Here is a 27,590-nt window from a genome sequence, read left to right as displayed (position 1 = left end):
AAAGGGGACATGGGGATGGGAATGAATTTCTCATTCTGGGAGCTCGTTGCGGATAATCAATCAACAAAGGTGAAAACGGGACCCAACAGGTCAGCTGCATGCAAGGAAAGTGCCCTACCCACTTCAATATTTTTCCAACCTGTTTCTATTTTTTAAACAGTTAGAAAAGGGAGAGGGAAAATGAACCCCCACACTTCCTCCTATTATGAAGCCTCATAACTATACCTTGTTCTTAAAGTAACATCTCCCAGAAGGCATCAGACCATTCCTAACACCCACCTCCTTAATACTCAGTTGCTACCAAGGGTGTGATATCTCCTTTTGAATGTGAAAAGTTGTGAAGGTGAAAGGGTGAGATGACAAGACCATTCTTAAGTCCTATCATAGATCCAAAGCACAGGGGTAGTGGAAAGGGAGAGTTAACTTTTCTGTTTGCTGTAAAGCTTCTTTCTAAAAAGGAAGATTTGGTAGACAAGGTGTGGCCCATTCACATTGTTTTCTCTCAGATGGGCTTTACCTGTTCTAACAAACCTTGTCCATTACTTGAAGCATTTTATAAGTATTAGTGTTTTCTGCTTACAATGATACTACATCACACCTACCACCAGTGTCACTATCCTTCTACTGCTGTCTCTAGTTCCATTCTTCCCCCTATGCCCACTGGACAGCTTTAGTTCTGTTGGTAGTATCTCAGGTTTTGTTTCTAATGGACATTGTTTTTTTCCTTATTTTGTTTCCTTAAACTACATATAGATTGATATCATTTGGCATTTGTCTTTTTCTTTCAAACACATTACACTAAGCATGAATGTAATGTGTAGCTTTGAGAATCATCCAAGTTGAAGAAAAATGCAAGATTTCATCTTTTCTTGTAGCTGTGTAGTATTCCATTGTGTTTTGGAATCACACATTCATGGGATACCACAATTTCTTTATCACTTAGCTGTTGTTGGACATTTGGATCATTTCCAGATCCAAACAACAAACAAGTGTTACTGTAAGTAGTATTGCAATGAATGTGGGTGTGTATATAGCCTATAGAAAATTACATATGTCCAAGCAAAATTTAACTCTGCCATGAACTCAGACTTAATAGGTTTGGGAGAATTTATACCTATTAACTCTCTAATTGGTAGCATTTAATGATTTACTAAACTTTGATGATTTTTGTGAATTTTAAAGTTTTTTCTAATGGCCAGAGAGATATAGTGAGTAGGGTATTTACCTAGCTTGTAGCCTATCCAGGTAAAATAAAAACTCTGGCTCTACATATGGTTCAGTAAGCACCACCAGGAGCAATTCATAAGCATAGAGACTACCATAGAATGTAAACCTTTCTTATTTTATGCACTGCAAAACCAAGATGTGAGAAGACCTTTCTTCCAATCTTATTTTATTCTGGTGGTCTGGAATCAGCCTCATCAGATCTCCAGGTATGCCTTCCTCTTCAAAAGAAGTGTGTAAGTTACAAATCTTTAGATTATATTATGTTAGAACGTTGATTTTTTTAAAAAAATTGCTGTTAGCTTTTGCTATAAAATATATGTAATTGTGGCAAGTAAAGACAAAAAGTCCTTTGAGAATATTTCTCCATATCACTTCTGTGCTGACTTGTGGCACAAGGATCAGCAGCCTGATACAGATTACAACTAATAGTCAATACCCAAGACTGTGACTGATAGTTAACAGCAAGTTTATTGTACAGCTTCAGGGATTTAGATTCTACTGGCCTTGGCCTAAGTGAACAGGTCCATCTAGCTAGATCTGCAGAAGTAAATAAAAAATGGAGTTAAACATGAAGTGAAAGGGGAATAAATCATGAGGGCAGTAGGCGAGAAGAAACAAAGAGACACAGATGTCTGTCTCATGCCAGTGAAAAGCAGATAGGGATGCCTGTAGCAAGAGAAGGCCAGGTACCAATAGTCTCTATGTGAGGCACAAGGTCTTGTGGTTATCTTGAGGGGAGTCAGGTTCATGCTCAAGCTGAGCTCAAGTTACCTCAGGAATGATGTTACACGGCCATTCCCCTAGTCCTGGAGCATTCTGAAGAGGCAGCTGCTTCCCTAATGCAGGGCCTGATTAGATGTGGACTCTAACACCACTGTATGTATATGTAAGCATGAACACCAATTTTTTAAAATTAAACACAAAAGTAAAATTTCATAAGGTAAATGTAGTATTTGAGAAATTATTAAGAATATTTATATTTTAGGACAACATATTTATATTTATGGACAAAATATTTTATATTTTAGAAATATTTATTTATATTTTAGGACAAAATATTTTATAATTGTATGCATATGCAACTGCATTGCATATGGATGACACCAATTCTATCCTGGCGCCATATATGGAGTAATCTCTGAGCATAAAGTCAGGAGTAAGCCCTGAGCACTTCCAGGTGTGGTGCAAAATCTTTTTAAAAACTGATAATAGGGCCGGAGAGATAGCACTGTGGTAGGGTGTTTTGCCTTGCAAGCAACCAGGACCAACGGTGGTTCGAATCCCAGCATCTCATATAGTCCCCCATGCCTGCCAGGAGCGATTTCTGAGCACAGAGCTGAGAGTTTACCCCTGAATGCTGTCGGTGTGGCCCAAAATTTTAAAAAAAAAAAAGAAAAAAGAAAAACTGATAATAAAGTGGCAGTCTTTGCTAGATAATATCAAAGATGGTAGTGCATATTATAGTGTTCCTAAAGTGGCAAGAAAAAAATATGTCAAATCATCTTTGCATTATGGATTTATTTTTATAATTATGGTAGCTTGTAAAACCTTTTTGAATTTATAATGAAGGTATGACCATGGGGAGCATGAAATCAGCCAGACCAAAATTACATCTTAATACCAAGCATATAGTTGACTACAATAAACCAAAGGAATATATTGAATTTAAATTTTTTTCACATAAATAAAAATAATGTTTTGGAAAATTTGTCACTGTCAACTGAAAGTATTTGGGGATCAGAGAGATAACATAGAGGGTAGAAGTCTTACCTTCATGCAGCCAACCCAGGATCAATCCTCAGCATTCCTTATAGGCCCCCAAGTCCCTTCTGGAATGATCCCTCAGTGTAGAGCCAGAAAGGAGTGAGTCCTGAGCACCACAGGATGCAGCCCAAAATTAAATAAATGAAATGTCATAAATAGTTAAAAGGGGAGTTGATATTTGTAAAAATTCCTTTATCCAATGATACAGTTTCTTTTTATTTTCTTTTTGTTTGCTCAGAGGTCACTCCTGGCTATGCACTCAAAAATTGCTCCTGGCTTGGGGACCATATGGGATGCCAGGGTATCAAACCTCGGTCCATCCTAGGTCAACCACATGCAAGGCAAATGCCCTACTGCTGTACCACCGTTCCAGACCCTCCAATGATATGGTTTCTAAAGAAGTTTCTGAAATTAAATAATGACCATTTTCCATTTACCAGGCTTAAGGGCAGCCCCAAGTTTGCAACACCATAGGTAATTCTTTCTTTTTCTGTTTTGTTTTGTTTTGGGGTAATAGTTCTGTGCTCAAGGATTAATCTGCAGCTATTAGAAAAAAATGAAGTCATGAAATTTTTCTATACATGGATGGATATGGAGACTATTATGTTGAATGAAATAAATTAGAGGGAGAGAGATAATGAATAATCTCACTTCACCTGTGGGATTTGAGAAAAATAAAAGACATTATAGTAATAATACTCAGGGACAATAAAAATGAGGGCCAGAAGGACCAACCCATAATATGAAGCTTACCACAAAGAGTGGTGAACATAGAGAAATAACTACATTAACAATTACCATGACTATGCTAGAGAAATAGAATGCCTGTCTCGAAGACAGGAAGGGGCTGGGGGAGAGAAATGGGAGACAATGGAGGCAGGAAAGTTGCACTGATGAAGGGAGGTGAGCATTTTATGGCTGAAACCCAATTACAGACATGTTTGTAACCATGGTGCTTAAATAAATAAATTAAAAAAAAAAAAAAAGAATTACTCCTGACAAAGCTTAGAGGACTCCATGGGGTGCTGGAGATGGAACCTGGGTTGGCCCTGTGCAAGACAAATACCTTCTCTGCTGTGCTATTGTTTCAGCTGTGGAGACCACAGATGTTTCTAACATGGCATAGTTGTATCTATTACATATCTCACGCCGTGAGATACATTATGGAGGTAGCATACATGAGAAATTCTAGTTTTGTCACTCTTCACAAGACACAAAATGGGGTAACATCTTAAAGTGAATGACTTTTGCACAAAAGAAGGTTCATGATGGGAAAATTGCATTGGAGTTTGATATGTAGGTATGTGTGATGATCTGAAAAAGCACCAGAGTTAAATGCTATGCTTCATGATACTATCAAAATCAGTAATTTCATTAACGCCATTAGTTCTTAAATCTTTGCATTTAAATAAAGTGTGACTCTTTTCTACATGAAGAGGTGAGGTGGATCCCAGAAGGGCAAAGTTCAAACTGATTGTTGAAATTGAAGTTGTTATAGTTTTTAATGAGCAGAGATTTGATTTTGTTAAATTTTTTTCAGGATGATGTACAGATTTCAAAACTCTAATATTTTTGAATATTTCTGAAAAACTCAATGATAGGGGCCAAGAGAGATAGAATAATGAATAGTGTGCTTGCCTTGCATGCAACCAAGCCAGGGTCAATCCCACCACTCTATATGGACCCCTTATCCTGCCAGGAGTGGCCCAGGAGCACAGTCAGAAAGAGAAAGCCCTGAGTCCTATAGAATAAAACAAAACAAAACAAAACAAAACAAAAAAGAAAATAACTTTTCCAAAGATTTGACTGTTGTAGGGTTAATTGATCCTCTGAAGTACCTAGGCACATATTCCAAAAATATTTTCTTTCAAATTTTCATTCCAAATACTAAGTTGGCTCATAAACCATAATTAGAAAAACTTTAAATATCATCTGCCATTATAAGTTTAAAATATTTTGTCAAGTTATCGAGAGACACAGACAGGTTTCAACTTGAGTTTCCTAAAATATCATTAAATAAATTTTGGCATGCGAGTAAGACAGAATTTCTAACAATTCCTTAAATGACTCAAACATGCTTCTGCCATTTTATGTATTTATGTAAAGTGGCATTCTCAGCATTGATGTTGAAACAATTAAAATATTGATCAACTGAAAAACATTTCATACATTTAGTTATGTAAAATTAAATAGGCCTATCTGTCTCATCAGTATACAATTTTGCTTTCATCTGTAATAAATGGAAAAGTTATAAATAAATACATTTCTAAAATATTACTTTAAATAGGATGGGAGAAATAGTATAGAGATTAAAGAACTTGTCTTGCATGCAGTAAGCCACACCTAATGGGTGTTCAGGGCTTACTCCTGGCTCTGCACTCAGGAATCACACCTGGTAGGTTTAGGGGACCATATGGGGTGCTAGGGATCAAATCTAACTCAGCAACATTCTAGACAAGTGCCCTACCCACTATACTATTGCTCCAGCCCCACTCCTTTCTGAAATGGCCATTTTCTCTTCTGTTCACCTAATTTTCTCCCTTATTTCCGACTTCAGTCTAGGTGCTAGTTCTAAGTCATTCCCAGACTCTTCATATCTGGGAATAAAGGTTCTCCCTTTCTCTTTGCTCCAAGAGCATGATGAATTTATCTCTGAGACAAGCATGGCAATTTGTTGCATTTGACATATTTCTTGTCTATCTTTCAGACAACCTGTAATCTCCATGTGTTCAGATTTCAAAAACTACGTCTAATTTATGTTTATTTCCATTAATATGGTGCTGAACACACATAAATGTTCATTAAATATACATTGAATACTGATTTTTGAATGCCTAATATATAAGGCAGTGCATTGTGTTAGGGTCACAAAATACCTATATATGTATGTATATATATATATATGTACACATTTATATCTTCACTAAAGAAGTTACAGATGATAACTGCACATAAAAATATTTCAGGGCCAGAGATATAACTCAGTCAGTTGAACATATGCTTTGCATGTAGAAGGCCCAGATCAAATAAATACTGCTACCTCACTGTAGCTGTTAGTGTCTATTGTTCCCAAAACCATAAGCCTCCCACCACCACCAAAAAATGTTCCTATGATCAAGAATATAGCTTAGTGATAGAATACTTGCCTTTCATGTGTGAGGCCCTGGGTTCAATCCCCATCACAGAAGAAAAAAAAGAGACAGAAAATAAAAAAGGAAGTTCCAGTATAACTACAAGATAATTACATGCATGTGCACACATACACACATGCACTCACACATACATACACACAACCACCACTGAATAAAAGACTACAATTTGGTATAGAATTGTTCTGCAAAGTCTTTTCTAAAAGGCTATTAAGTAGTAACTTAAAAAAGTTCCAAATGTTTTGAAGAGAATTTTAAATGAATTAGAAATACTGGATTTGAAAAATGGGAGTGGGTGGACATTGGCTAAAAACAGATGTTAATGAAAAAATGATACAAAAATGTCGGAGTGTGTAGAGGGAAAGTGATAGGTGAGATAAATCAATTTTAGCTAATCAGAGTAGATTTTATGTATGTCATTGTACATTTTTCATTCTTCACAAAGAATAGAATACTTCAGCATTCTAGATTGCATTTGCATCACAAATTCTGTATTGCCTCTAGATCAATAAAATAATAATTAAGATAATTTTAATATGATCACTTTCTAGGTTGAGAAATCTCTTTGCTCCAGTGAACTAAAAGTTCTTGGTGTTGGAGGTATTGTATGCCAGATCTTTCCATTCTCATTTTGAATATAGCTTTGTTTGTATAGCCTCTTCTATTCTATTGTAAATGATAAGCAAGCAATGAAAGGCTTATAATTCCTAATGTGATGGCCCTACCTATTTTGATGATCCTATAATATACTATACATATTTAATTTATGATTCCAGTAAAAATGATAAAGGGGTGAAAAAATCATGAATCTATTTACTTTGAAGGGAATTGACAGAATTTAGTTCAATCTACTCATTAGATTCAATCTAGACAAAGACCCTCAACAATCATCTATCAACATTTTAATACAGTCTTTTTTCCAAGCCAGGTATCTACCAGGCACTTGTCCTTGTAGACCTTATCATGGTCAAGGTTGCCAGAATCTGATCCTGTTCTACATATTAATTTTTATTTCTTACTACTTAAATCAATACCAACAATCCAACAAATCCTCCAGCTAGACAGCTTCACATATCATCCTGAAGTCTCAGCTCAAGTTCTATATCTTTTGGAAATATTTCCAAATCTCACTCACCTCTCTTTTCTACTTCATCTTGTATATCCTATTTTTAGTTGTCTCCATAAAATAAAGCAGCAATTCCATGTGTCTTCCCTCTCCCCACCCTTCCCTTACCCATATATACAAACCACTCACACCACACTTCCTGGCTTCCTAGGTTTCTCTGTGGATGTATATGGTTATACTGACAAGAAAGATAATAAAAGAAGGACTGCTCGTCCTACCTTTTCCCACAACTGAGAGTGAATTTTTTTGTTTGTTTGGCCCACACATGGTGGCACTCAGGGGTTACTTCTGGCTCTGCACACAGAAATTATTCCTGGAAGGCTTATATATAGGATGCCAGGGATTGAACCTGGGTTGGCTGTGTGCACAGCAAAAGCCCTACCTGCCATGCTACCACTTCAGATCTCTGAATGAATTAACTTATACAATATTTTTATAAAAGTAAATTTCACCACTATCATGGAATTAGAAAGTCATCTTTAAATAATTTGATTAACTCTCTCTTCTTACAGATGAGTAAATAGAGACCCCCCCATGATATAAAGTGATTTGTTTCATCCACTGGCAAGTATATATCATTATTTTTTCATTTTCAAAGTTCCTTCCTCTTTCTCCTTGTCATTTACCAACTAAACTTAAAGTTGATTATGATATTTGTGTTTCCTACAACTACAATAGTGCCTGTCCTTTGTTTTCCTTACAGGATGAAGAGCAGAGTTTGGGCCCATAGTGTGTGCTAAGGAAATAATTTTGGATTGAATCAAACCCATGCAGAATGTGGACTACTTCAAGGCACTGAGTTTGGCCTTTGAGTGAATACTTGCCTCAGGTTGGCCTACTTACAGTGAACAGCATGAGCCAAAGGACACAAGCCAAGTGTGTAGTCTTTCTTGTCCAACTAAACTATATTTAGCATCACATATGAACTTCTTTTGTAGTCTCTACAATTTGAACAGTGTTAGTTACAGAGTAGAACTATAGTAAAAGTGTTTGAATTTTACTCTCCTCAGATTAGCCAAATTTGGGGTTGTGTTCATGTAGCAACTAGTTCTTTCCCCCAAAATGTACTATGCTATATAAGATGGATACTGTTGGGCTGAAGACGCATTTTTTGTTGAGCTCAATACCTTCAATTAGCCAAAGACCAGGTGACTAGGAGTCAATGCTGCTTTCTTACAAAGAGCTAAATAAAAATTGTAATATATTATTAAGTGCCTTCAGGTAATAACACACCTCAAAAGATAAAATTCATTATATTTATTTGGGATTTATTTGAGTTTATCCACAATATGTCACCTTCTCACTTTAGGACCATTTTTAAGATGGCTGGCTTCCCTTACTGGTATAGCTGGTAGCCAGAATGGATGCAAGCCAGCTGTCCTTGGATGGGATTTGGTGCTGTATTTGGCATTATTTGTATCCCACACACTGTAAAATCAGTTGACTTGCAACACAGTGCAATTTTTCCAACTTTTACTTTAATCTTTACTCTGTTCCTTCATTCTTTTTTAATTTAAAATTTTAATTTAATTTTGTTTTGGGAGGTCCACACCGGGACATTCTGGAAAACTCCAAGCTTGGTCTCAGGACTCAATCCTAGTGGTTGGTGCCTTGGGGACTCCATGGTACCAAGAATTGAACTTATGGACTCCTAGCAAAATGCACACTCAACAGTCTTTGACCTATCTTTCCAGCTACCACCCTGTCTTGCTTTTTCGGGGGGAGGCACACTAGGCAGTGTTAACTTTTGGGGTCACACCAGGCAGAGCTAGGGCTTTTTCACAGAGTCAATAATGAAGTAACATCTATTTCTATCTTGAAAGCAGGTAGGCATTCAAAAGAGCAAGTGATCTTTAAAAGTATCCCAAGTGTTCAGTTTCCAAAAGAGTTTTCTAAAGTAGTCACTTAAGCACTTCTTTGAATGGTATATAGCCCATACTTTAGAAGAAGTCAATGCATCAGATGTCTTCATGTCATCCCCCATGAGATTATATTTGCTTAACTCTTCAAACTGATTGCTCTCCCACCACAACATTTTGGCTAGATGATTCATCATCTTTTTCCTATTTTTGCATATTTAATTGGTTACCACCTAAACTGAGTTCTTTGTTTAAAAAAGAGTGTCTTTAAACCCTTTTTATTGCTATACTGAGATAATTGAGTTATTTGAAGTCAATCTTACAAACCGTATTGAGGGAGATTGAGAATATCCACAAAATACAATGGGATGTTCTGCCTCTCTTTCAGGCAGCAGCAGCCTGGCAAAACAAAGAATAACTCTAATTTAGGAACAGCTACTGACCTTGATGAGGTATGTCATTTGCAAGTGTTCCTTTTTAACTCTTTCTTGGAAGTTGCTTAGGACACTTTATGAGCTGGATTTCACAAAGTTTCTGCTAAAAAACAACAAGGTGTCAGGATTTAAGTAGAGAAAAGGTTAATTTATCTAATTTTATGGAAAAGAGACAGGGACATATCAGAAAGAAAAAATAAAACAGGGCTCAAAAACTAAGCATCAAAAGCTTATCATAGAGCCCATGTGAATGTCTTTTCTAACATTGGGGTCACTTGCAGCAAAACTTCTTCAGATATTGTTATTTTTCCACATTTATCATACTTAAGTGAATTTTCTAGCTCAACTCTTATTTCATTAGCCAGAGATAGTGCAATTCAACATAAGAACACTAAAACCATCCCAAGGGGCAATACCTTGGAAAAATTCAGGTGTAAAAATATTTTCCCAGAGACTTTGCCTCCTAAAATTAAGTTTTTAGTGCCCATAAAACAAAAATCCTCATATATAAGCCAAGCAATTTTTCTAGGCTTCTATGATTATAAATTTGTGTCATAGCCATGAAACAGGTTTTGCATAATATATTTTGGTTTTGGACAATGGAATTTCAGTTTTCCAAAAAGTTATAAAATAAATAACTACATCTTTGGACTGGTCTTATATTTCATCTTGCCCTCTCTAGTGGAATGGATGGCCTGGCTCTACTTTTTCCTTGGTTTTCCCTCCTTTCCAACTCCTGGGAATTGCCAGCTTCCAACATATTCTCCTCTAACAATGCCTTTCCTCTAAAAATTTATTCTAACCATTTCTTAAAATGTTACCCTTTTGAGGCCTGAGAGATAGTAGAGGAGTTAGGTGCTTACTTTATATGTAGCTGACATTGGTCTGATCCCATGTATGATCTCAGCATGGTCAGAAGTGACTACTGAGCAGAGCCAGTAGCTGCTCCTGAGTTCTGTCCAATGTGGCCCCAACACCATCTAAACCCCTGCTGTTCTCCAAATTAAAAACATATTTCCCTTCTTTATTGACTTTCTTGCTCTTTGCATCCCTTTGGTGCATGATCCTTTCCTCTAAACCCTTTTTATTTTACTTTTTTTTTTTTTTGAGGCATGACCATTTTTGTGATTATTTTTTACCTGAATACAGGATTAAACACAACCATCATTGCCCTATCTTTTTCTGCTTTCTCACAATGCAAGCCTAAGGGAGGTCATTAGAGCTTTAATTTCTTGTTTTCTTACCTCTTATATTTCTCCTTAGATAGTTTAGGGTCAAGTTAAAGATCAGACACGATATAGGGGCCAACAAAGGAGGAAAGAGAGAGCCCGCAACTCTATAACCAGACATCTCACTTCACTCATCCACTGAATGGCCATGACCAGCTTTGGCACCAACAGAAAAATGGAAAAAATATAATGTTGCCCAAATCCAAATGTGTGTATACATTTCTGGAATCTAATATTTCAGATATAGTGACAAAATGCATAATAAACTGTCCTTTCTCTCCTTTTTCTGTGAATGTATCTGCATTCAGCTTAGTTGGCAGTTATCTCGCAGGTTCCCTCTACTTCAAACCTGTAGAGCATTGCCCTTTTGCTAGTTTCCTTTTGTCTTAAAGGCTCTCCTCCACCTTAATTTTCCCTTGATTCCACTCTGCTAAAGAAAGAAATGGCAGAAGGAAAAGACATGAGTGATTTGTCACCCTATAAAATTGGCCCTGTGTCACTTTCTACCAAACTGCTTGGCTTGGCATTTTATCTTTAAAAAGGGTCTATTTTTTGTGAACCAGGTTCTGAACTAGGGTGCTTCAGAAACTAGCTCTTCTTGCTGTGACTCTCATTCTGGGAACATTCAGGAGCAGACATGGGAGCCTAGTGTTTCTCCCTTTCTTAATTTAAACCAGATATTCATGTCAGTATGACTCAGGTGTGGTAAGAGATAAAATTCTGCTTAGCATAAAGGCGATTTGAATTCACTAATTTGGATCATTGTCTCTAGGTCTTTGATACAGTTGGACAATCAAAATTTGTACTAAAGAACCTTCAATATTACACAGACCACCCAAACTTGGTAGGTGGGAAAAAATCAATCCCCCAAGATCTTCATGAGCAAGTTTCAGTAGCCCTGCAGTGACTCACTCACTGAAGACAATTCCAGAAGCCTCTTAGAGCCACCACCCAGCTTGTGAAACTGTGCATGCTCCTAGCACAGAGAGGCATCTCAATCCTAGGAATGAGGGTGCTGAGGGAGGAGTGGGGGGCTGGGTCCCTGCTATCGATTATCCTTTCTGTTTTTAAGTTGATAATGTATATTTACATTCACAAGCGCTCTATATTCTCCCTCTCCAGCCCTCTGCCATCCTCCTGTTAACAGAAAGACCAGTTTAAGGGATTGCCCTTCTCCAACCACATCTTAGGTGGCAAGCTGGACTTATTTTTAAGCACTGGACTTGTTTCTTCATATAATGAAGCTATGTCTGTGGCCGAGAAGCTCTGGGATGTTCTCCTTAGGTTCCAAGCAAGGAGATTGAGTGTGTGATTGTTTCTCCCATGGCTTCCCAAGATGCACAGAGGACACTTAGGTGTCTTGCAGGAACTTCTGTTGGCATTCATGGTGTTGGGCTTTTCAAAATGTCAGTCTTTTCAAAAGAACAAAGTTATTTTATTCTTCTATTGTGGAAGTTTCTCCAGTTTATTTCTTTTCTTCATTTTTTTTTTTTTTTGGTTTTTGGATCATTCCCAGCAGTGCTCAGGGGTCACTCCTGACTCTATGCTCAGAAATCGCTCCTGGCAGGCATGGGGGGCCATATGGGATGCCGGGATTTGAACCACCAACCTTCTGCATGCCTTGCCTCCATGCTATCTCTCCGGCCCCTTTTCTTCATTTTTTGATGGTTTTGTTTTGTTTGTTTGTTTGTTTGTTTCTACAAAAACCTTTTGGGGGGGCCTTTCTGGCTCATTTCCCTAGCCCTTAGTCTATTTCACTATTGCCCAGAGTTTAGTAATCCTGGAGCAGAGGGGTGGTGATGGGAGTAGGTTGGGGTAGTTGTAATTTAGGGCATAGTAGAAATGGGGTTCTGTTTGTTTGCATAAATTTCCAGCAGGGCACTGAGTGATTCTTCTTCTCTTTTCCTGAAAAAGGAGTAGTAGACCAAATAAGTATGGATACCTCTGGTCAACTTCCTGGGAATGTTGTGAGGAAGGAAAGGAGCAGACAGCTTTCCACCATTTTCTGTGAACCGAATTTCAGAGCAGATTTCTCTAGATCTTTCCCAGTCTCTCTCCCTGCCCCATGTAAGAGAAACATTATCCAAATGATGTGGTAGTTTCTTTTGCTCTAACCCCTTTGTGTCTTTGGAAACCTTTATGTCTGTTCAGGCCCGCTATTATGAGTCTTTGAAGCCCACACCACTGCAGGTATTCCTGTTTAAACAAAGGAAAGTCCAAAGCTTCTTGTTAAAAGTAGCAGAATATGATCAGGATAAGACCCTACTAATTCTGACCAACAACCCACTTCCCTGTCCCTTTAATCAACAAGAAGAGGACACCACACCCAATTACTTTTCTAAGGAGTTTCTGTCCCAGGTAAGGCACTATGGGGGAAGTTTCCTGGCATCCCAGGTAAGGAACCAGAAGAATTAGGAAGTCAAATTGAAGAATGACAGTAAGAGGACATAGAGGATGTCTTTCAGAAGTCAACATACATTGCCATATGCTTCATAAAGCAGAATCTGGTGTTCTTTAGAAATACTCAAAATCAGCATTGTCCCAAGGCAAAATTAAGTCTAATGTGAAATTTCACTGCAGAGAGATGATGGAGTTTTGAATATAAATGGTTCTTTTTGGGGAAAGATAGTTTGTTATTAATGATAGATAAAGTACCATTGGTTTTACAGTCTAAATATGAATTTTTGGGGGGTTTTCGGCCACACAGGTTTGATGCTCAGGGGTTACTCCTGGCTAAGAAATTGCCCCTGGCTTGGGGGGACCATATGGGATGCCGGGGGATTGAATCACGGTCCTTCCTTGGCTAGCACTTGCAAGGCAGACACCTTACCTCTAGCGCCACCTCACCGGCCCCCTAAATATGAATTATTAAAGAAATTGGGGATTAGAGTCTGTTGTAGAGCACTTGTCTTGCATATGTGTGGCTCTGGCTTCTATTCGTGGCATCACAGAAAATAGAAGTTAGTGAACAATAATTCAGAAAATGAGAACTTAAGGAATAGAAATAAATATGTAAATGGGAAAAGGGTAAAGAATTAACATTTTATATACTGCCCTTGCTGCCAGAAAAAGGAAAGTGTGGTATGGGGGAGAAAATGGTGGCTAGACAATGAATATCATGTAGACAAAGGGAATTCAATAAAAATGACTGATTATAAGATAGTTTCTACCTTCAAGAAACTTGGACTCTAATGGGAGATACACAATCAATAAATGAAATATATAAAAGTAATTATTTTGGGATATGTGAATAATAAAAATATACAAATATAGAACTAATATTTAGCAGGGAAGTAATTAAAAATCTCTGTAAAAGGGGTAGGTCTGACAAAAGAAGAATGAGTATATTACCATCCAGAAAAGCAACAAAGGACTATACATGAGAAAATAAGATCCAGGCAGAGAAAGGTAAAGAAATCAGTAGCACAGAGCTGACAATGTAGCTCAGTGGTAAAGCACTTGTCTTGCATATGTGAGGCCATGAGTTTGAGCTGCACAGGGTGGAGAGCAGGAGAGTAAAAGAAATGATCAGATAGATCAAATATAAGGATTATATTTGGAGGTTATAAGGATGCATTAGTTGTAAAGGACAAATATAATCTTAGCAGTATAGATTTTATACAGGCCATTTTTGGAGGTTATGAGAGAAGGATGCATTAGCTGTGAAAATCAAAAATATAAAAATTAATTGTAATATAACTAAAAGAATTCAGATAAGATTCCAATGAACTGAACAAAATCATTGGCAGAGAAAGTAGAGAAAACCATTTCAGAGTTATTAAGTGAAGGCTTAAAATTACAAGAAGACATTAAATAAGATAAGTGAAGGTATACACTAAAGTATCTAAATATGATTGATATTTAATGTTGGTGATAGAATTCACCCAAGATGATACTTAGAATAAAATGTGGTGAATTTGGAATAAGCATTTCTTTAGTGGCTTGATGGTCAACCAAGAGATTCCTTTAAAACAGAAGATAAAAATACTAATATCCATTGTATATGCTGAGAAGTTAATTAATTCATTGTGGTCTAGGGTTTTTTTTTTTCTTCAGAGTGTGAGTGCAGTGGTGGTTTTAAAGTAGTGGGTAATGTTTACTGAGAGAAGAACATATGCCACATTAGTATGGTCCTGCTCAAGATAGAGAAGAAAATAGAAGAATATTATGTAACTTTCCAACAGCTGCCACTTTATGAACTTTCTGGATAATAGGGAAAACCTATTCATATTCATAAGCAAATTGTGGTATCAGTCCAATTTATTGTGAAAAGGCTTGAATTGTCAAATATTAGCACTGTAATATATCAGTGACTAAATTAAAATGTATTGTTTGTGGCCAGACCTGACTCTAAAGGGCTTACTCTTGGCTCTATAGTTAGGAATCACTCCTGGTTTGCTCAGGGGATCATATGTGATGCTGGGGATTAAAACCGGGTTGGCTGTGTGTAAGGTAAGCACCCTATGTACTATATGGTTCCTCTAGCTTCTTTTTATTTATTTACATTTTTTGAAAATCAGAGGCGTTGGGTGAAGTTTAATTCTAGAGAGGTAAACAGATGCACAGAAGATAAGCACACAAATAATATATATGACAAGGGCCATGGCAAAGCAAAATAGTGGATTGGTGCAGTGTGTGAGGATTGATTTTCAATATTGTGGTTCCTCAGTAAAGACTCAGAAAAGGTGATGTTATTTAAATAGTTATTTAAAGGACTGGGAGTTGCTACACAGTCCCTGCACCTAGCATATTGTTTTTTTAACCTTCATTACATTGGAAAATATTAATTATAACTTTCTCAAAGAAGTTACAATGAGCTAAATCAGAAAACACTAGGAAACCAAAATCAAGTCAAAAGCTCAAAGTGTTTATTCTGGAAAAGCATGAGTTTAGTAGGAATGTAATAGAGTTATTCACATTTCTAATGGATTCTGTAGAAGAGACACGATTTTATCTGTTTGGGATTAGAAATTATAGGAAATAAATGGGTTAGTTGTTTTGTTGTTGTTGTTTGGTCCCAAATGGTCCCCCGTGCCTGCAAGGAGCAATTTCTGAGCATGGAGCCAGGAGTAACCCCTGAGCACTGCCAGGTGTGACCCAAAAACCACACACACACAAAAAAAAGATGGAATGCATCGTTTAACACTGGATATTTGTCATTCACTGCAAAGGTCCAGTGAACAAGTTCAGTCAGTTAGTGGATGAACCATATCATGAGGCAATGAAATAGATGTTAGCCCACTTAACTGTATCCTTTTGTTTAAGCCTCTAAATAACCACTTTCCTCTCTGACAGGTTTTGGACATTAGGGTAACTGGAGCTTAGTTGAGGAATAGTCACCCAAGTGACTCTGTGTACTCCCTCGTGTATTCTTTCCTCTGTTGCAGAAAATGGACCACTCCAAAACCCCTGAATCTGTCCACCTACCCCCAATATCCTCGAGAGAAAGATCTAGCCCAAGAACTTCCTTCTCATTTGCATTGCTGAAGGATCTCAGGAAGGAACAATGGTTTAGGTGAAGTAATGGCTCTTATTCTTTTCCTTTCAATGTTTTCCTGACCCATGCTACTGTCTCTTTTCAGTATGATTTAACCGACTTTTTAAAAATTAATTAATTTATTTTTGTCCCCCAATTCACAATACAGACCAGGCAAAGTGCCTGGGTTGAGGTGTGTATGGGATGCATTTACTGTACCTCCTTTTTCTATACAGTCAGTGTAAAGAACACAGCCTGTGGTAAGAATTGGGAGGCCTTTTCTTTTCTTTTTTAATTTTTAATATATATTATATATTTATATATATTATATATATTTATATATTATATATATTCACCAGTGCAACATTCCCATGACCAATATCCCAAGTGTACTTCCTCCCACCCCACACAGGCTTGTACTCTAGACAGGCTTTCTACTTCCCTCATTCAGTCACATTTTGTTATAATAGTTCTCAGTATAATTATTTCTGGGACTGCACTAAACGATCCCTGTGGTAAGCTTCATGTCAGGAGCTGGACCACCCAGTCCTCCTCTCTTTTGTCTCTGAGAATCATTACACAAATGTTTTTTATTTTTCTCAAAACCCATAGATGAGTGAGACCATTCTGTGCTTATCTCTCTCCCTCTGACTTATTTCATTCAGCATAATAGATTCCAATACATCCATGTATAGGAAAATTTCATGACTTAATCTCTTCTGATAGCTGGATAATATTCCATTGTGTATATGTACCATAGTTTCTTTAACCATTCATCTATTGAGGGCATCTAGGCTGTTTCCAGAGTCTGGCTAATGTAAACAATGCTGCAATGAATATAGGTGAGAGAAAGGGATTTTTGTATTATATTTTTGTGTTCCTAGGATATATCCCTAGGAGTGGTATAGCTGGCTCATATAGCTCAACTTCCGGCTTTTGGAGAAATCTCCATATCGCTTTCCACAAAGGTTAGACCAAATGGCATTCCTGCCAGCAGTGAGTAAGAGTTCCTTTCTCTCCTGCCAGCACTGCTTGTTCTCGTTCTTTCTGATGTGTGCCAATCTCTGTGGCGTAAGATTGTTTTGATTTGCATCTCCCTGATGATTAGTAATGTGGAGCATTTTTCATTTGCCTTTTAGCCATTTGTATTTCTTTTTGTCAAAGTGTCTGTTCATTTCTTCTCCCCATTTTTTGATGGGGTTAGATGTTTTTTTTTTCTTGTAAAGTTCTGTCAGTGCCTTGTATATTTTGGAGATTAACCCCTTATCTGATGGGTATTGGGTGAATAGTTTCTCCCACTCAGTGGGTGGCTCTTGTATTCTGGGCACTATTTTCTTTGAGGTGCAGAAGCTTCTCAGCTTAATATAGTCCCATCTATTTATTTCTGCTTTCACTTGTTTAGAGAGTACTGTTTCTTTTTTAAAGATACCTTTAGTCTCAATGTCATGAAGTGTTTGACCTACATGTTGTTCTATATACTTTATGGTTTCAGGTCTGATATCTAGGTCTTTAATCCATTTGGATTTTACCTTTGTACATGATGTTAACTGGAGGACTAAGTTTGCTTCTTTTTACAAGTGGCTAGTCAGTTGTGCCAACACCACTTATTGAAGAGGCTTTCCCTGTTCCATTTAGGATTTCCTGCATATTTATCAAAAGTTAGGTGACGGTATATCTGGGGAACATTCTCTGAGTACTCAAGCCTGTTCCACTGACCTGAGGGTCTGTCTTTTTCCAATACCATGCTGTTTTGATAACTATTGCTTTGTAATACAGTTTAAAGTTGGGGTAAGTAATACCTACCATATTCCTTTTTTCAAGTATTGCTTTAGCTATTCGTGGGTGTTTATTGTTCCAAATGAATTTCAGCAGTGTTTGATCCACTTCTTTGAAAAATATCATGGGTATTTTTAGAGGGATCACATTAAATCTGTACAAAGCTTTTGGGCGTATTGTCGTTTTAATGATATTAATCCTGCCAATCTAAGAACAGGGGATGGATTTTCATTTCCATGTGTCTTCTCTTATTTCTTGTAGTTTTATAGTTTTCTTTGTATAGGTCCTTCACATCTTTAGTCAAGTAGACTCCAAGGTATTTGAGTTTATGTGAGACTAATGTGAATGGGGTTGTTTTCTTAATATCCATTTCTTCCCTATCATTATTGGTGTATAAAAAGGCCATTAATTTCTGTGTGCCAATTTTATAGCCTGCTACGTTGCTATATGCATCTATTGTTTCTAAAAGTTTTTTGATAGAATCTTTAGGGTTTTCTAAGTATAGTATCATGTCATCTGTGAACAGTGAGATCTTGACTTCTTTCTTTCCTATCTGAATTCCCCTGATATCTTTTTCTTGCCTAATCGCTATAGCAAGTACTTCCAGTACTATGTTAAATAGGAGTGGTGAGAGGGGGCAACCTTGTCTTGTATTGGAGTTTAGAGGGAAGGCTTTCAGTTTCTATCCATTGAGGATAAGATTTGCCATTGGCTTGTGATAGAGGGCCTTGACTAGATTGAAAAAGATTCCTTTCATTCCCATCTTGCTGAGAGTTTTTATCAAGAATGGGTGTTGAACCTTATCAAATGCTTTCTCTGAATCTTGATATGATCATGTGATTTTTATTTTTCTTCTTGTTTATATTGTGTATTATGTTGATAGATTTAGAATGTTAAACCATCCTTGCATTCCTGGGATAAAACCTACTTATCATAGTGAATGATGATCTTGATAAGGCATTGAATTCTATTTGCCAGAATTTTGTTAAGGATCTTTGCATCTGTATTCATCAAGGATATTGGTTTGTAATTTTCTTTTTTGGCTGTATCTCTGTCTTGTTTTTGTATCAAGGTGATATTAGCTTCATAGAAGCTGTCTGGAAATGTTCCCGTTTTTTCAATTTCATGAAAGAGCCTGGCCAGGATTGGTAGTAGTTCCTCTTGAAAAGTTTGAAAGAATTCATTAGTGAATCCATCTGGTCCTGGGCTTTTCTTTTTGGGGAGACATTTGATTACCGTTTTAATTTCCTCAATAGTGATGGGGATGTTTAGATATGCTACATCCTCCTTGTTCAACCGTGGAAGATTATAAGAGTTCAAAAATTTATCAATTTTTTCCAGGTTCTCATGTTTCGTGGCATAAAATTTCTCAAAGTGATCTCTGATTACACTTTGAATCTCTGCAATATCTGTAGTGATGTCCCCCTTTTCATTTCTAATACAGGTTATCAAGTTTCTCTCTTTCTTTGTGAGTTTTTGCCAATGGTCTATCGATCTTGTTTATTTTTTCAAAGAACCAACTTCTGCTTTCATTGATCTTTCGGATTGTTTTTTGGGTTTTCACTTCATTGATTTCTGCTCTAAGTTTTGTTATTTTCTACTATCTCCCTATTTTTGGTTCCTTTTGTTAATCATTTTCTAATTTTATGAGCTGTGTCATTAGGGTATTCAGGTATGCCCCTTCTTCCTTCCTGATGTGTGCTTGCAAAGTTATAAAATTAAGAGGGTAGAAACTTTTCAAGATATCTTTGCTGATCATAAAGCTCTGAAATTAGATGTGAATTACAAAAGCACACAGGAGAAAAAATTTAACAACTGGAAACTAAATAGCCTGCTACTGAACAACCAGTGGGTCCATGATGAAATTAAAGAGGAAATTAAATCTTTCCTGGAAACAAATGACAATGAAGACACAAATTATCAGAATCTATGGGACACAGCAAAAGCAGTACTGAGAAGAAAAAAAAAGTTTCGTTTTCTTTTGGGATCACACTTGGCAGTGCAGTGGGGTTACTCTTGGCTTTGCATTCAGGGGTCATTTTAGTGGTGCCTGGGATGCTGTCAGCTGCATGCAAGGCAAATGCCCTACCCACTGTGCTATCTCTCCAGCAAGATTTAACCAACTTTTTTGATTGTAGAGAAATTCAACAATCAAATAATGCCTTAATGCCATGGCCACCCCTGTGTAAGGAACTCTGACCTGAGACCATGGCTAAAAGAAGGAACCATGTTTGAGAGGCCTTAGCTGCCTGTACCCACAAGGGAGGGCACTGGACATTGAGAGACTTTGGCTGCCTGTCCAGGGGGCTCCCAGGGAAATGGGGAAACTGATATGGGCCATAACACCTTAACTGATAACCCCCAACTTTGTTTACCCCCTAATGAAACAGTGCTATGAAACTAAATTTTTCACAGATGGTTATTATCAAGAGCAAAAAGAAGATTCCAAGGTCTATGCTTTGAAGAAATAAATAAAAAAATCCCTTCAGTGTCTTAGGAGTTATGGTGTGGGCATAAGGTACAGAGATTTTCTTGAACACTTGTTATAATGTAAGCTATGTCTAGTTTGGAGAGGAGATTCTAGAATTTTTTGGAAGTTTACAGTATTGGGTCTCTCACTCTCTACTGATGGACATTCTCTAATAATTAGCCCTACTCTTTCTACCCAACCCTAGGATTTGAGTGCTGGTGATTGTTTAGTAGCTATTTTCATTAAGCCCCCTATTCTGAACTTTCTTTTTTTACCCAGGTTTTCCATAAGCAATGACTTCAAGACTGAAGGGAAATATTCAAAGCTCCATGCTTTGAGGAAACAGATAAAGACATACCCTCATCTCAACTTTGTTTCACTCTACACCAGAGACAAGCAGAATGGTACGTTCCCTTTCAAGGCAATAGCTATAAGTAGGGTCAGCCTAAAACCTTACAGGAGTCTCAAACTCAACTTACCTGGGGGCCACAGGAGGCAAAGTCAGGGTGATCCTTGAGTGCAAAGTCAGTAGTAAGCCTTGAACATTGGGGTGTGTGACTCAAACACCTAAAACAAAACAAAACAAAACAAAACAAAAAAGATTTCTCTAGGGCAGGGCTACAAAATGTTGTATGGAGGGCCTCGTGTTTGAGACCCCTGGAAAGGAATGAGGGATAAGAGCAACCAATAACTCTAATGGGATTCTAAAGACAATTTCTCCTGGTCGCATTAAATTTTAAGCTTACAGAGGGCCAGAGAGACATTACAGAGATTAAAGCATTTGTCTTATATACAGCTGACTCTGGTTCAGCCTCCAGCACAACATATCTCTTGAGCATCAGAAGAAGTAAAACTCTTAGCACAGTCAGGAGAAGTCCCTGAGCTCTGCCAGGTGTGCTCCCCCACCCAAGTGACACATACACACACAACCTGAGAGGCTAAGTAATGCTAGGTTTTGGCACCTGTTTAGATTCTCAGGTTTCTAGAAAGTTCTAGCATAGTATTTTCCAAATTATATTACCTACCACTTTGATTCTTTTTGCCATATTGATGATCTACTATATACTTAATTAAAAAAAAAGATCATTTTGGTACTTAGTGAAGACTACTTTGTTCACATCATGTATTTGATATAAAAATGTTTTTTCCTGACATCTTATCAAATTCATAGTAGTTCCATTTAAAAATATTTGTCACCTAAAATTATTCATTGGGAGTCTTCTTCCACTTTAAGGAAAATGGTTTTAGATTGGCCAAAGAATCAAGAGTATAAGCATCTTTTAAGTGCTCAAATCTTGGAAAGAGTTTGAGATAAGATTGCATGGAAAATAGCACAACAGGTGTGCCCCTCACAAAATATTCTTTCAACAGCATTTATGAAGAGCCTCTGAAATATTGGACTCTGTTTAAGCACTTTCAATATGGGAGATGGTTGGAGAAGATCTTGAAGGGTCTTGTAAACTATGCAAATAAGGATTTGAGTTTTATCCCATCAGCATTTGAAACCCAGTGAGGGATTTCAAAGTACCAAGCAGAACACTTGTGTGTTCAAAGCATAATGGATGAGGTCCTAAATTGTACCAATTCATAGATCCATGACAAGGTTCATTTTTCCTCAAGGGTTTCCATGCTTAAGAAATTTCTGAATCTCCTTAAAGTCTGCTTGCCTATTCTACAGAGTCATTCTAAATAACACCTTTGCCAGCCAGCCACAGTCCAGTTATAAGTCACATTAGGAGGCCCCATTGAAACATTCCATAACTAACTACTTCTCCAGGCTTCCCTGTCCTTCCTCTACTTTTTGGCCATCCTAACTTTTACCCATCTACTGCTCTTTATTACCCCTACCCATAAACAGCTGAAACTAAATGTTAAGCAAAGCTTCATAGACATGAAGAAAAGTTTTTAAAAAATGATAGAAAACCACTTAAAAGCAAAGTCTTAGACTGGTTCTAAGACCCATCCTCAGTTCCTTCAGACCTGTTAATATGAAGCACCTTTGCCCACTAACCATTCTAGAAATAATTTGTGCTAGGACTTCAAAATCATCTGCCCCAAAGAAGAGGAAGGGTTAAGGATGTCCCTTCCCCAGAAACTTTATTTTCAGCTCTAGAACATATAAGCGCTTCTATTTCCATATAGGGAAACTCCACTTGTAAAGTAAGATTTGAACTTTGTGAGCCAGATGAGGCAAATGTAATAGTTAACAGTATATTTAGTAAAGTTAGTTAGATCTTAAATGATCCCATATGCAGGTTGTCAACAGTTAAGCTTAAATAAATATTGGAAGACTTTCTAAAGATATAGAATCTAATCTATATATATATATATATATTCTATAATCAGAATCTAGAATCTATAGAATATACTTTCCCCATTTTTAAAATATTTTCCTGTTAATATACAATTTGCCTTTCTAAGCTTAACATTTAACTTTTCAGTCTGCAGAAGTGATTAGATAGATGGTGACTTTACAACTTCCTTCAAAATAAATAAAAGTACAGTTGTTGTATTTACTATGTAGAGAGCCTAAAGTCAGGAAAGATAGTACAGCAGAGAAGGCACTTTCCATACAGGTGGCTAACCCAGATTTCATCCCTGGCACAACGTATGGCCCCCAACACCACCAGGAGGAAGCCCTAAGGTCTTCTGGGTATGCCTTCATGAAAAAGAAAAAGAAAGAAAATAGAGAAATGGAAGAGAGAAAAAAAACGAAAGAAAGGAAGGAAGGAAGGAAGGAAGGAAGGAAGGAAGGAAGGAAGGAAGGGAGAGAGGGAGGGAGGGAGGAAGGGAGGAAGGGAGGAAAAGAAAGGGTCCATCATGGTACTTTCCTTAAGCAAAGACAATCATGAAACAGACACAATGTCACTTTATAGCAAGAGACTTGTAGCAACTTCTCTTTTTGCCAAAAACATTAAATCTTAAGGCATCCAAGTAAAGCTTATAGATTAGTTTAAATGGGATGGAGCTCAATTCGGTTTCTCAGGAGTCTATACCAGATATATTTGATAGGACCTCAACTAAGATGAAACAAAGAAACACTCAGAGAATGTTACATGGTTTAATGATTAAAAAAAAAAAAAAGTGAGGGTGAGAGCAGAGCTGAGGGCTTGCTTTGCATGTGTCCAATCCAGAGTGAATCCCAGCACCATCTCTTGTCCTCAAGCACTCAGGAATGATCTCTGAGCACCGCGTGTGTGGCCCCAAACCAAACCAGTGAGGCGGGATGAAAGCCCAGGAACCACTCCATCTGGAGAGTGACTGATAAGGAGCCTAAGATAGAAATAACGTCCAAGATGAGAAAAACAGAGGTCTAAAAACCAATATAATCTTTGAGAAAAGATTAAGAGGGATTAAGTACGCTGGTAAATGAATGCATTCTAAATTTATTTTGCACTCTTAATTTTGTTAGAAAGTTTCTTATCAATCTGATTACATGCAGACTCATTTAAATGTGTGGGCTTAAAGCGAAGACCCTTCACTGGTATAGTTTCTTAAAACTAAGTTTTCCAGAAAAGTCCGAGTTCCAAAATGTATTCCTTTCCTAAAAATGGGTAACTGGTGGTTTGTAAATCTCCAAGCCAAAGTCCTTTGCTAGAGTCAAGACCAACAACGTTCAGGGCGGTTCCATTTGGGTCTCTTTGCAGCCTAAAGCATGCAACAATCGTCTGTACAATTCACATTCGTCAAGGTTGCCCTGGTGCCTTTTCCAACAGAGTCCAAGAAGTCCAATAAAGAAAAAGCGGTGTCCGTGGTGCGTTTGAAGCCTCTCACCCTGGCAGAGCTCCAGAAGGACGTGACCACCAAGGCGGCCACGCCAGGGGACAGGACCTTTCGTCACGGAAGGGCTAAGCAGTGGATCGTTAAGTGAAAGAACCCTCAGGTGTCTCGTTCCGAGCCTCGGAGACCGAGCAGCCGAGGGAAGTCGCCATCCAGGCTTTGCTGATCCAATAAAACCACAATCTTGCCAGCTCCGCGCGCGTCGCAAGGAAGCCTTTGCTCAGCAGGGCAAGAACCCGGAGGTCCCGGGAGATCCCGGGAGTCATCGACGCAGGGGCGGGGCCGCGGCTCCCGAGGGGAGGGGGGAATCGCCTCTGGCCCCGCCCCCCGCGCTGAGTAGGGAGAAGGGGCGTGGCCTCGCCCGCAGAAACCGCGCCGGCCAATGAGAGAGGGCCTGGCTTCTGAGTGACAGGACGGTGACCCAATCCGCGCCGGCGCAGGGGGCCGGCCTTCCTGCGGGCTCTTCCGCTCGCCGGTCGAGGCGCCTGGGACGGTTGCGGTGGGTCTGTGTGGGCGCTGGGAGTCGTCCAAGATGATTAAAAAATTCGACAAGAAGGACGAGGAGTCTGGTACGCGCTGTGGCTTCTGACGCCCCACCCTCAGCCGTGGGGACCCCGGCCCTCGCCCGCCGCCACTTGCTCCGGGGGACTCTGCGGACTTGGGGGGCGTGAGCGCCGGCGTGCCGGGAAAGGGGGGCTGGAGTTGGAGCCCGGCCCCTCTCTCCGCCTCACCCCGAGCCCCTCCCCCGCGCCCCCGCCCGCACGCCCGCCGCCTGGGCTTGCTGTCGCGCCCCCCGCCCTCGCCTCGATCCCGGGCGGGCGGGCTGCCTGTCCTGCAGTGGGGAGAGAGAGGGGTGCTGTTGGCGTGTGCCCCCAGAGCTGGGTTCTGCAAGGTTCACGAGGCAGGCACACGTGTGTGTGTGTGTGCGCGAGTGTGTGTGCGCGCAACCTTTCCACAAGGCTCATGAGGCAGACACGTATGTGTGTCTGTGCAGCTGATTTGCAAAGTTCACGAGGCAGACACACGTGTGTGTATATGTGTGTGTGTCCAGTTAGTCTGCACGGTTAATGGGGCAGAGAGTGTGTGTGTGTGTGTCAGTGTCAATTTAAAGGGATCTTGGATTAGACTATCTTTCCTGGGGCCTTTGGTTCCCTGTGTGGAGAGGTAGAGGGGGTGCAGGGATTAAGCCTCTCTGTTTCTGATGCTCCAGGTATCCAACAGCCTTGAGTCTCTGATGATTGTCTTCGGTTCCGAGTAAAGGGGAGAAAAAGTTGCCAAGCCACCTTAAAAAGTGAAATAAAGCAACACAGCAACAATTCAAGTGTTTACAGAACTGCTCTCCTAAAGGAGAATGGATGATGGATGGTTGGTTAGTTGGTTGGTTGGCTGGTTTAGCAAATCTCCCCAGCCCTCTCTCTCAACAGCTTGAGATTGATCTCTGTTCAGCTCTGCGTTTGTGCTTCCCAGAAAAATGGGGGGAACACACACTAGAACAATGCCTGCCTTTATCGGAGATCCATAGGCCGCTTCCACAGTTCCAACAAGATACCCTTGCTGGTATCATTTAGGTCAAAAAAGGGGCAGGGAAAGGAGACACTCATTTCAGGGCCTGGTTCGGTTCTTGCACAACTTCAGTGCAAGATCACACAGGATAGTGAAAGGTGGAGTTGATTCCAGACTGGATTCCCGTGCTTGTAGCTGATGGTTATCCCGGTATCCCAGGCACCTCCTCACTTGAATGAGATTGGCACTGCATTCAGTACCCAACCTCTAGAAAGGGAATGTATGCATGTGTGTGTCCGTGCGTGCGAATATGTGCACTTGTGCCCCAGTGCCCAGTGCTTCAGCAATTAAAGGCATCTCTGTTTTATAATGTAGGTAGTGGCTCCAATCCTTTTCGGCATCTGGAGAAGAGTGCGGTTTTGCAGGAGGTATGGCATGGAATGTTCTTTCACTTAGGTTCTCAGTAGCGTGACGGGTGGAGAGCCCCACGAGGGACTGCGGTTCAGAATAAGAAATCAAGGACATCAAGAAATCAAGGACTGCAAAGCCCTTCACTCTTCCTGTTTTCCTGCTTTGGGCTTGATGTGCAGCTACACTGAGCGTTCTACTTGATTTGTTAATGCCAGTGGGGTCCCCCCTTGTTTGGAGTGCTGAGTAGCTGCTGAGATAACCACTAGAATTTGAAATATACTGGTTCTTGCCAAACTGTTGACCATTTCAGGAGGGACTGACCTTATCCCCCCTCCCCCCAAAACCTAGTTGACCATGTGCACCACAGATTATCCCTATGGAAACCCAGTTTAAAGTATCCATACCACAAGCCTCACCTCGTCCGTTCAAAGCACCCCTAATTGGGTGCTCCTTAAGATACCACTTTGCTACATGCTACATGACCTCTCTTCTCCTTTGCCATTTTCTCCCGTGGATACCTGGCAGCACCAGTATTCTGGTACTGGGTATCTGTGAATACCAGGGTATACAGTTTTGAGGACCCAAGACTTCCTTGCAGGGACCTCCAATTGTCCTTTTGGTACTAAATTCTACTTCTTTTATTATTGTCATTAAAGGCCAGGGATATGGCTCAGTCCTTTATGTTTGAGGCCCTCCTTTGATCCCCAGTACCACAAAAAAAATGTATGAAACACATCTCCTTATAGACATCTCTGACATTGTGCTATTTCCTCTCTTTAGTTTTATTTCTGCTTTGTATCATTGGCCGAGAGATAACAGTGACTAGAAAGGAGAAATCAGATGAGCTTAAAAAAAAGGAAGTCTGGGGGCGGAAGAGATAGCATGGAGGTAGGGCATTTGCCCTGTATGCAGAAGGATGGGGGTTCAAATCCCGGCATCCTATATGGTCCCCCGAGCTTGCCAGTAGTGATTTCTGAGTGTAGAGTCCGAAATAACCCCTGAGCGCTGCCAGGTGTGACCCCCCCCCCCACACTATAAAAAAGTCTGAACTAAGAAGTCACTGAAGGGGCTGGGGTGATAGTATGGTGTGTAAAGTGCTTGCTTTGCACATTTTGGCCTGGGTTTTATCTCCAGCAACCTATATGGTTCCCTGAGCACTCCAAGGGTATCTGAGTACAAAGCCTAGAGTAACCTCTGAGCATGAAGGGTGTGACCAAAAAACTGGGAAAAAAACAAAAGTCATGATAACAAAACCTTTGAAGAATACAATTTCCTTATTCAATTAGAGGGTAAACCAGATAGCTTTTAAGATTCCTTTTTTTTTTTGCTCACATTCTGAAGAATGTTTAGTGGTGGAAAGAAAAGGGTAAAAGTAGTTAAGCTATA

The 27,590-nt window shown here is 39.2% G+C and overlaps 2 protein-coding genes and 1 non-coding gene across 3 annotated transcripts in view; 2 read left to right on the top strand and 1 right to left on the bottom strand.

Annotated features, from left to right (window-relative positions):
* The first annotated feature begins 9 nt into the window (after positions 1-9).
* TSGA13 (testis specific 13) lies at positions 10-24,676 on the top strand. Its single transcript, XM_049781503.1, has 8 exons — positions 10-89; positions 9,514-9,577; positions 11,561-11,632; positions 12,940-13,146; positions 16,176-16,303; positions 20,790-20,914; positions 24,227-24,372; positions 24,482-24,676. The coding sequence occupies exons 1-8, from the start codon at positions 10-12 to the stop codon at positions 24,674-24,676; spliced, it is 1,017 nt and encodes a 338-aa protein (XP_049637460.1).
* Positions 16,409-16,541, bottom strand: LOC126031155 (small nucleolar RNA SNORA51). Its single transcript, XR_007503244.1, has one exon. It is a non-coding gene; the product is annotated as a small nucleolar RNA SNORA51 (small nucleolar RNA).
* Positions 24,677-24,773: 97 nt separating the features above from the next.
* COPG2 (COPI coat complex subunit gamma 2) overlaps positions 24,774-27,590 on the top strand; it is a 103,847-nt gene continuing 101,030 nt past the window's right edge. The window contains exons 1-2 of the mRNA XM_049774318.1: positions 24,774-24,859; positions 26,169-26,221. Coding sequence (XP_049630275.1) covers positions 24,823-24,859; positions 26,169-26,221 — 90 coding nt within the window. The 5' untranslated portion in view covers positions 24,774-24,822. The remainder of the gene's footprint in view (positions 24,860-26,168; positions 26,222-27,590) is intronic.

Source organism: Suncus etruscus, chromosome 1 (assembly GCF_024139225.1).
Source record: "Suncus etruscus isolate mSunEtr1 chromosome 1, mSunEtr1.pri.cur, whole genome shotgun sequence".
In the NCBI taxonomy this organism is placed as follows: domain Eukaryota; kingdom Metazoa; phylum Chordata; class Mammalia; order Eulipotyphla; family Soricidae; genus Suncus; species Suncus etruscus.
Note: the sequence above shows the minus strand (reverse complement) of the source record. Positions and strands in the feature narration are given on the sequence as shown.

Bases quoted from the DNA above. Each gene is read 5' to 3' on its own strand.
- TSGA13 (XM_049781503.1), top strand. From the start codon at position 10: ATGGGGATGGGAATGAATTTCTCATTCTGGGAGCTCGTTGCGGATAAT. The intron at 9,578-11,560 runs GTATGTCATTTG...CATTGTCTCTAG, and splicing joins CAGCTACTGACCTTGATGAG to GTCTTTGATACAGTTGGACA. The intron at 20,915-24,226 runs GTACGTTCCCTT...CTTTTCCAACAG, and splicing joins CACCAGAGACAAGCAGAATG to AGTCCAAGAAGTCCAATAAA.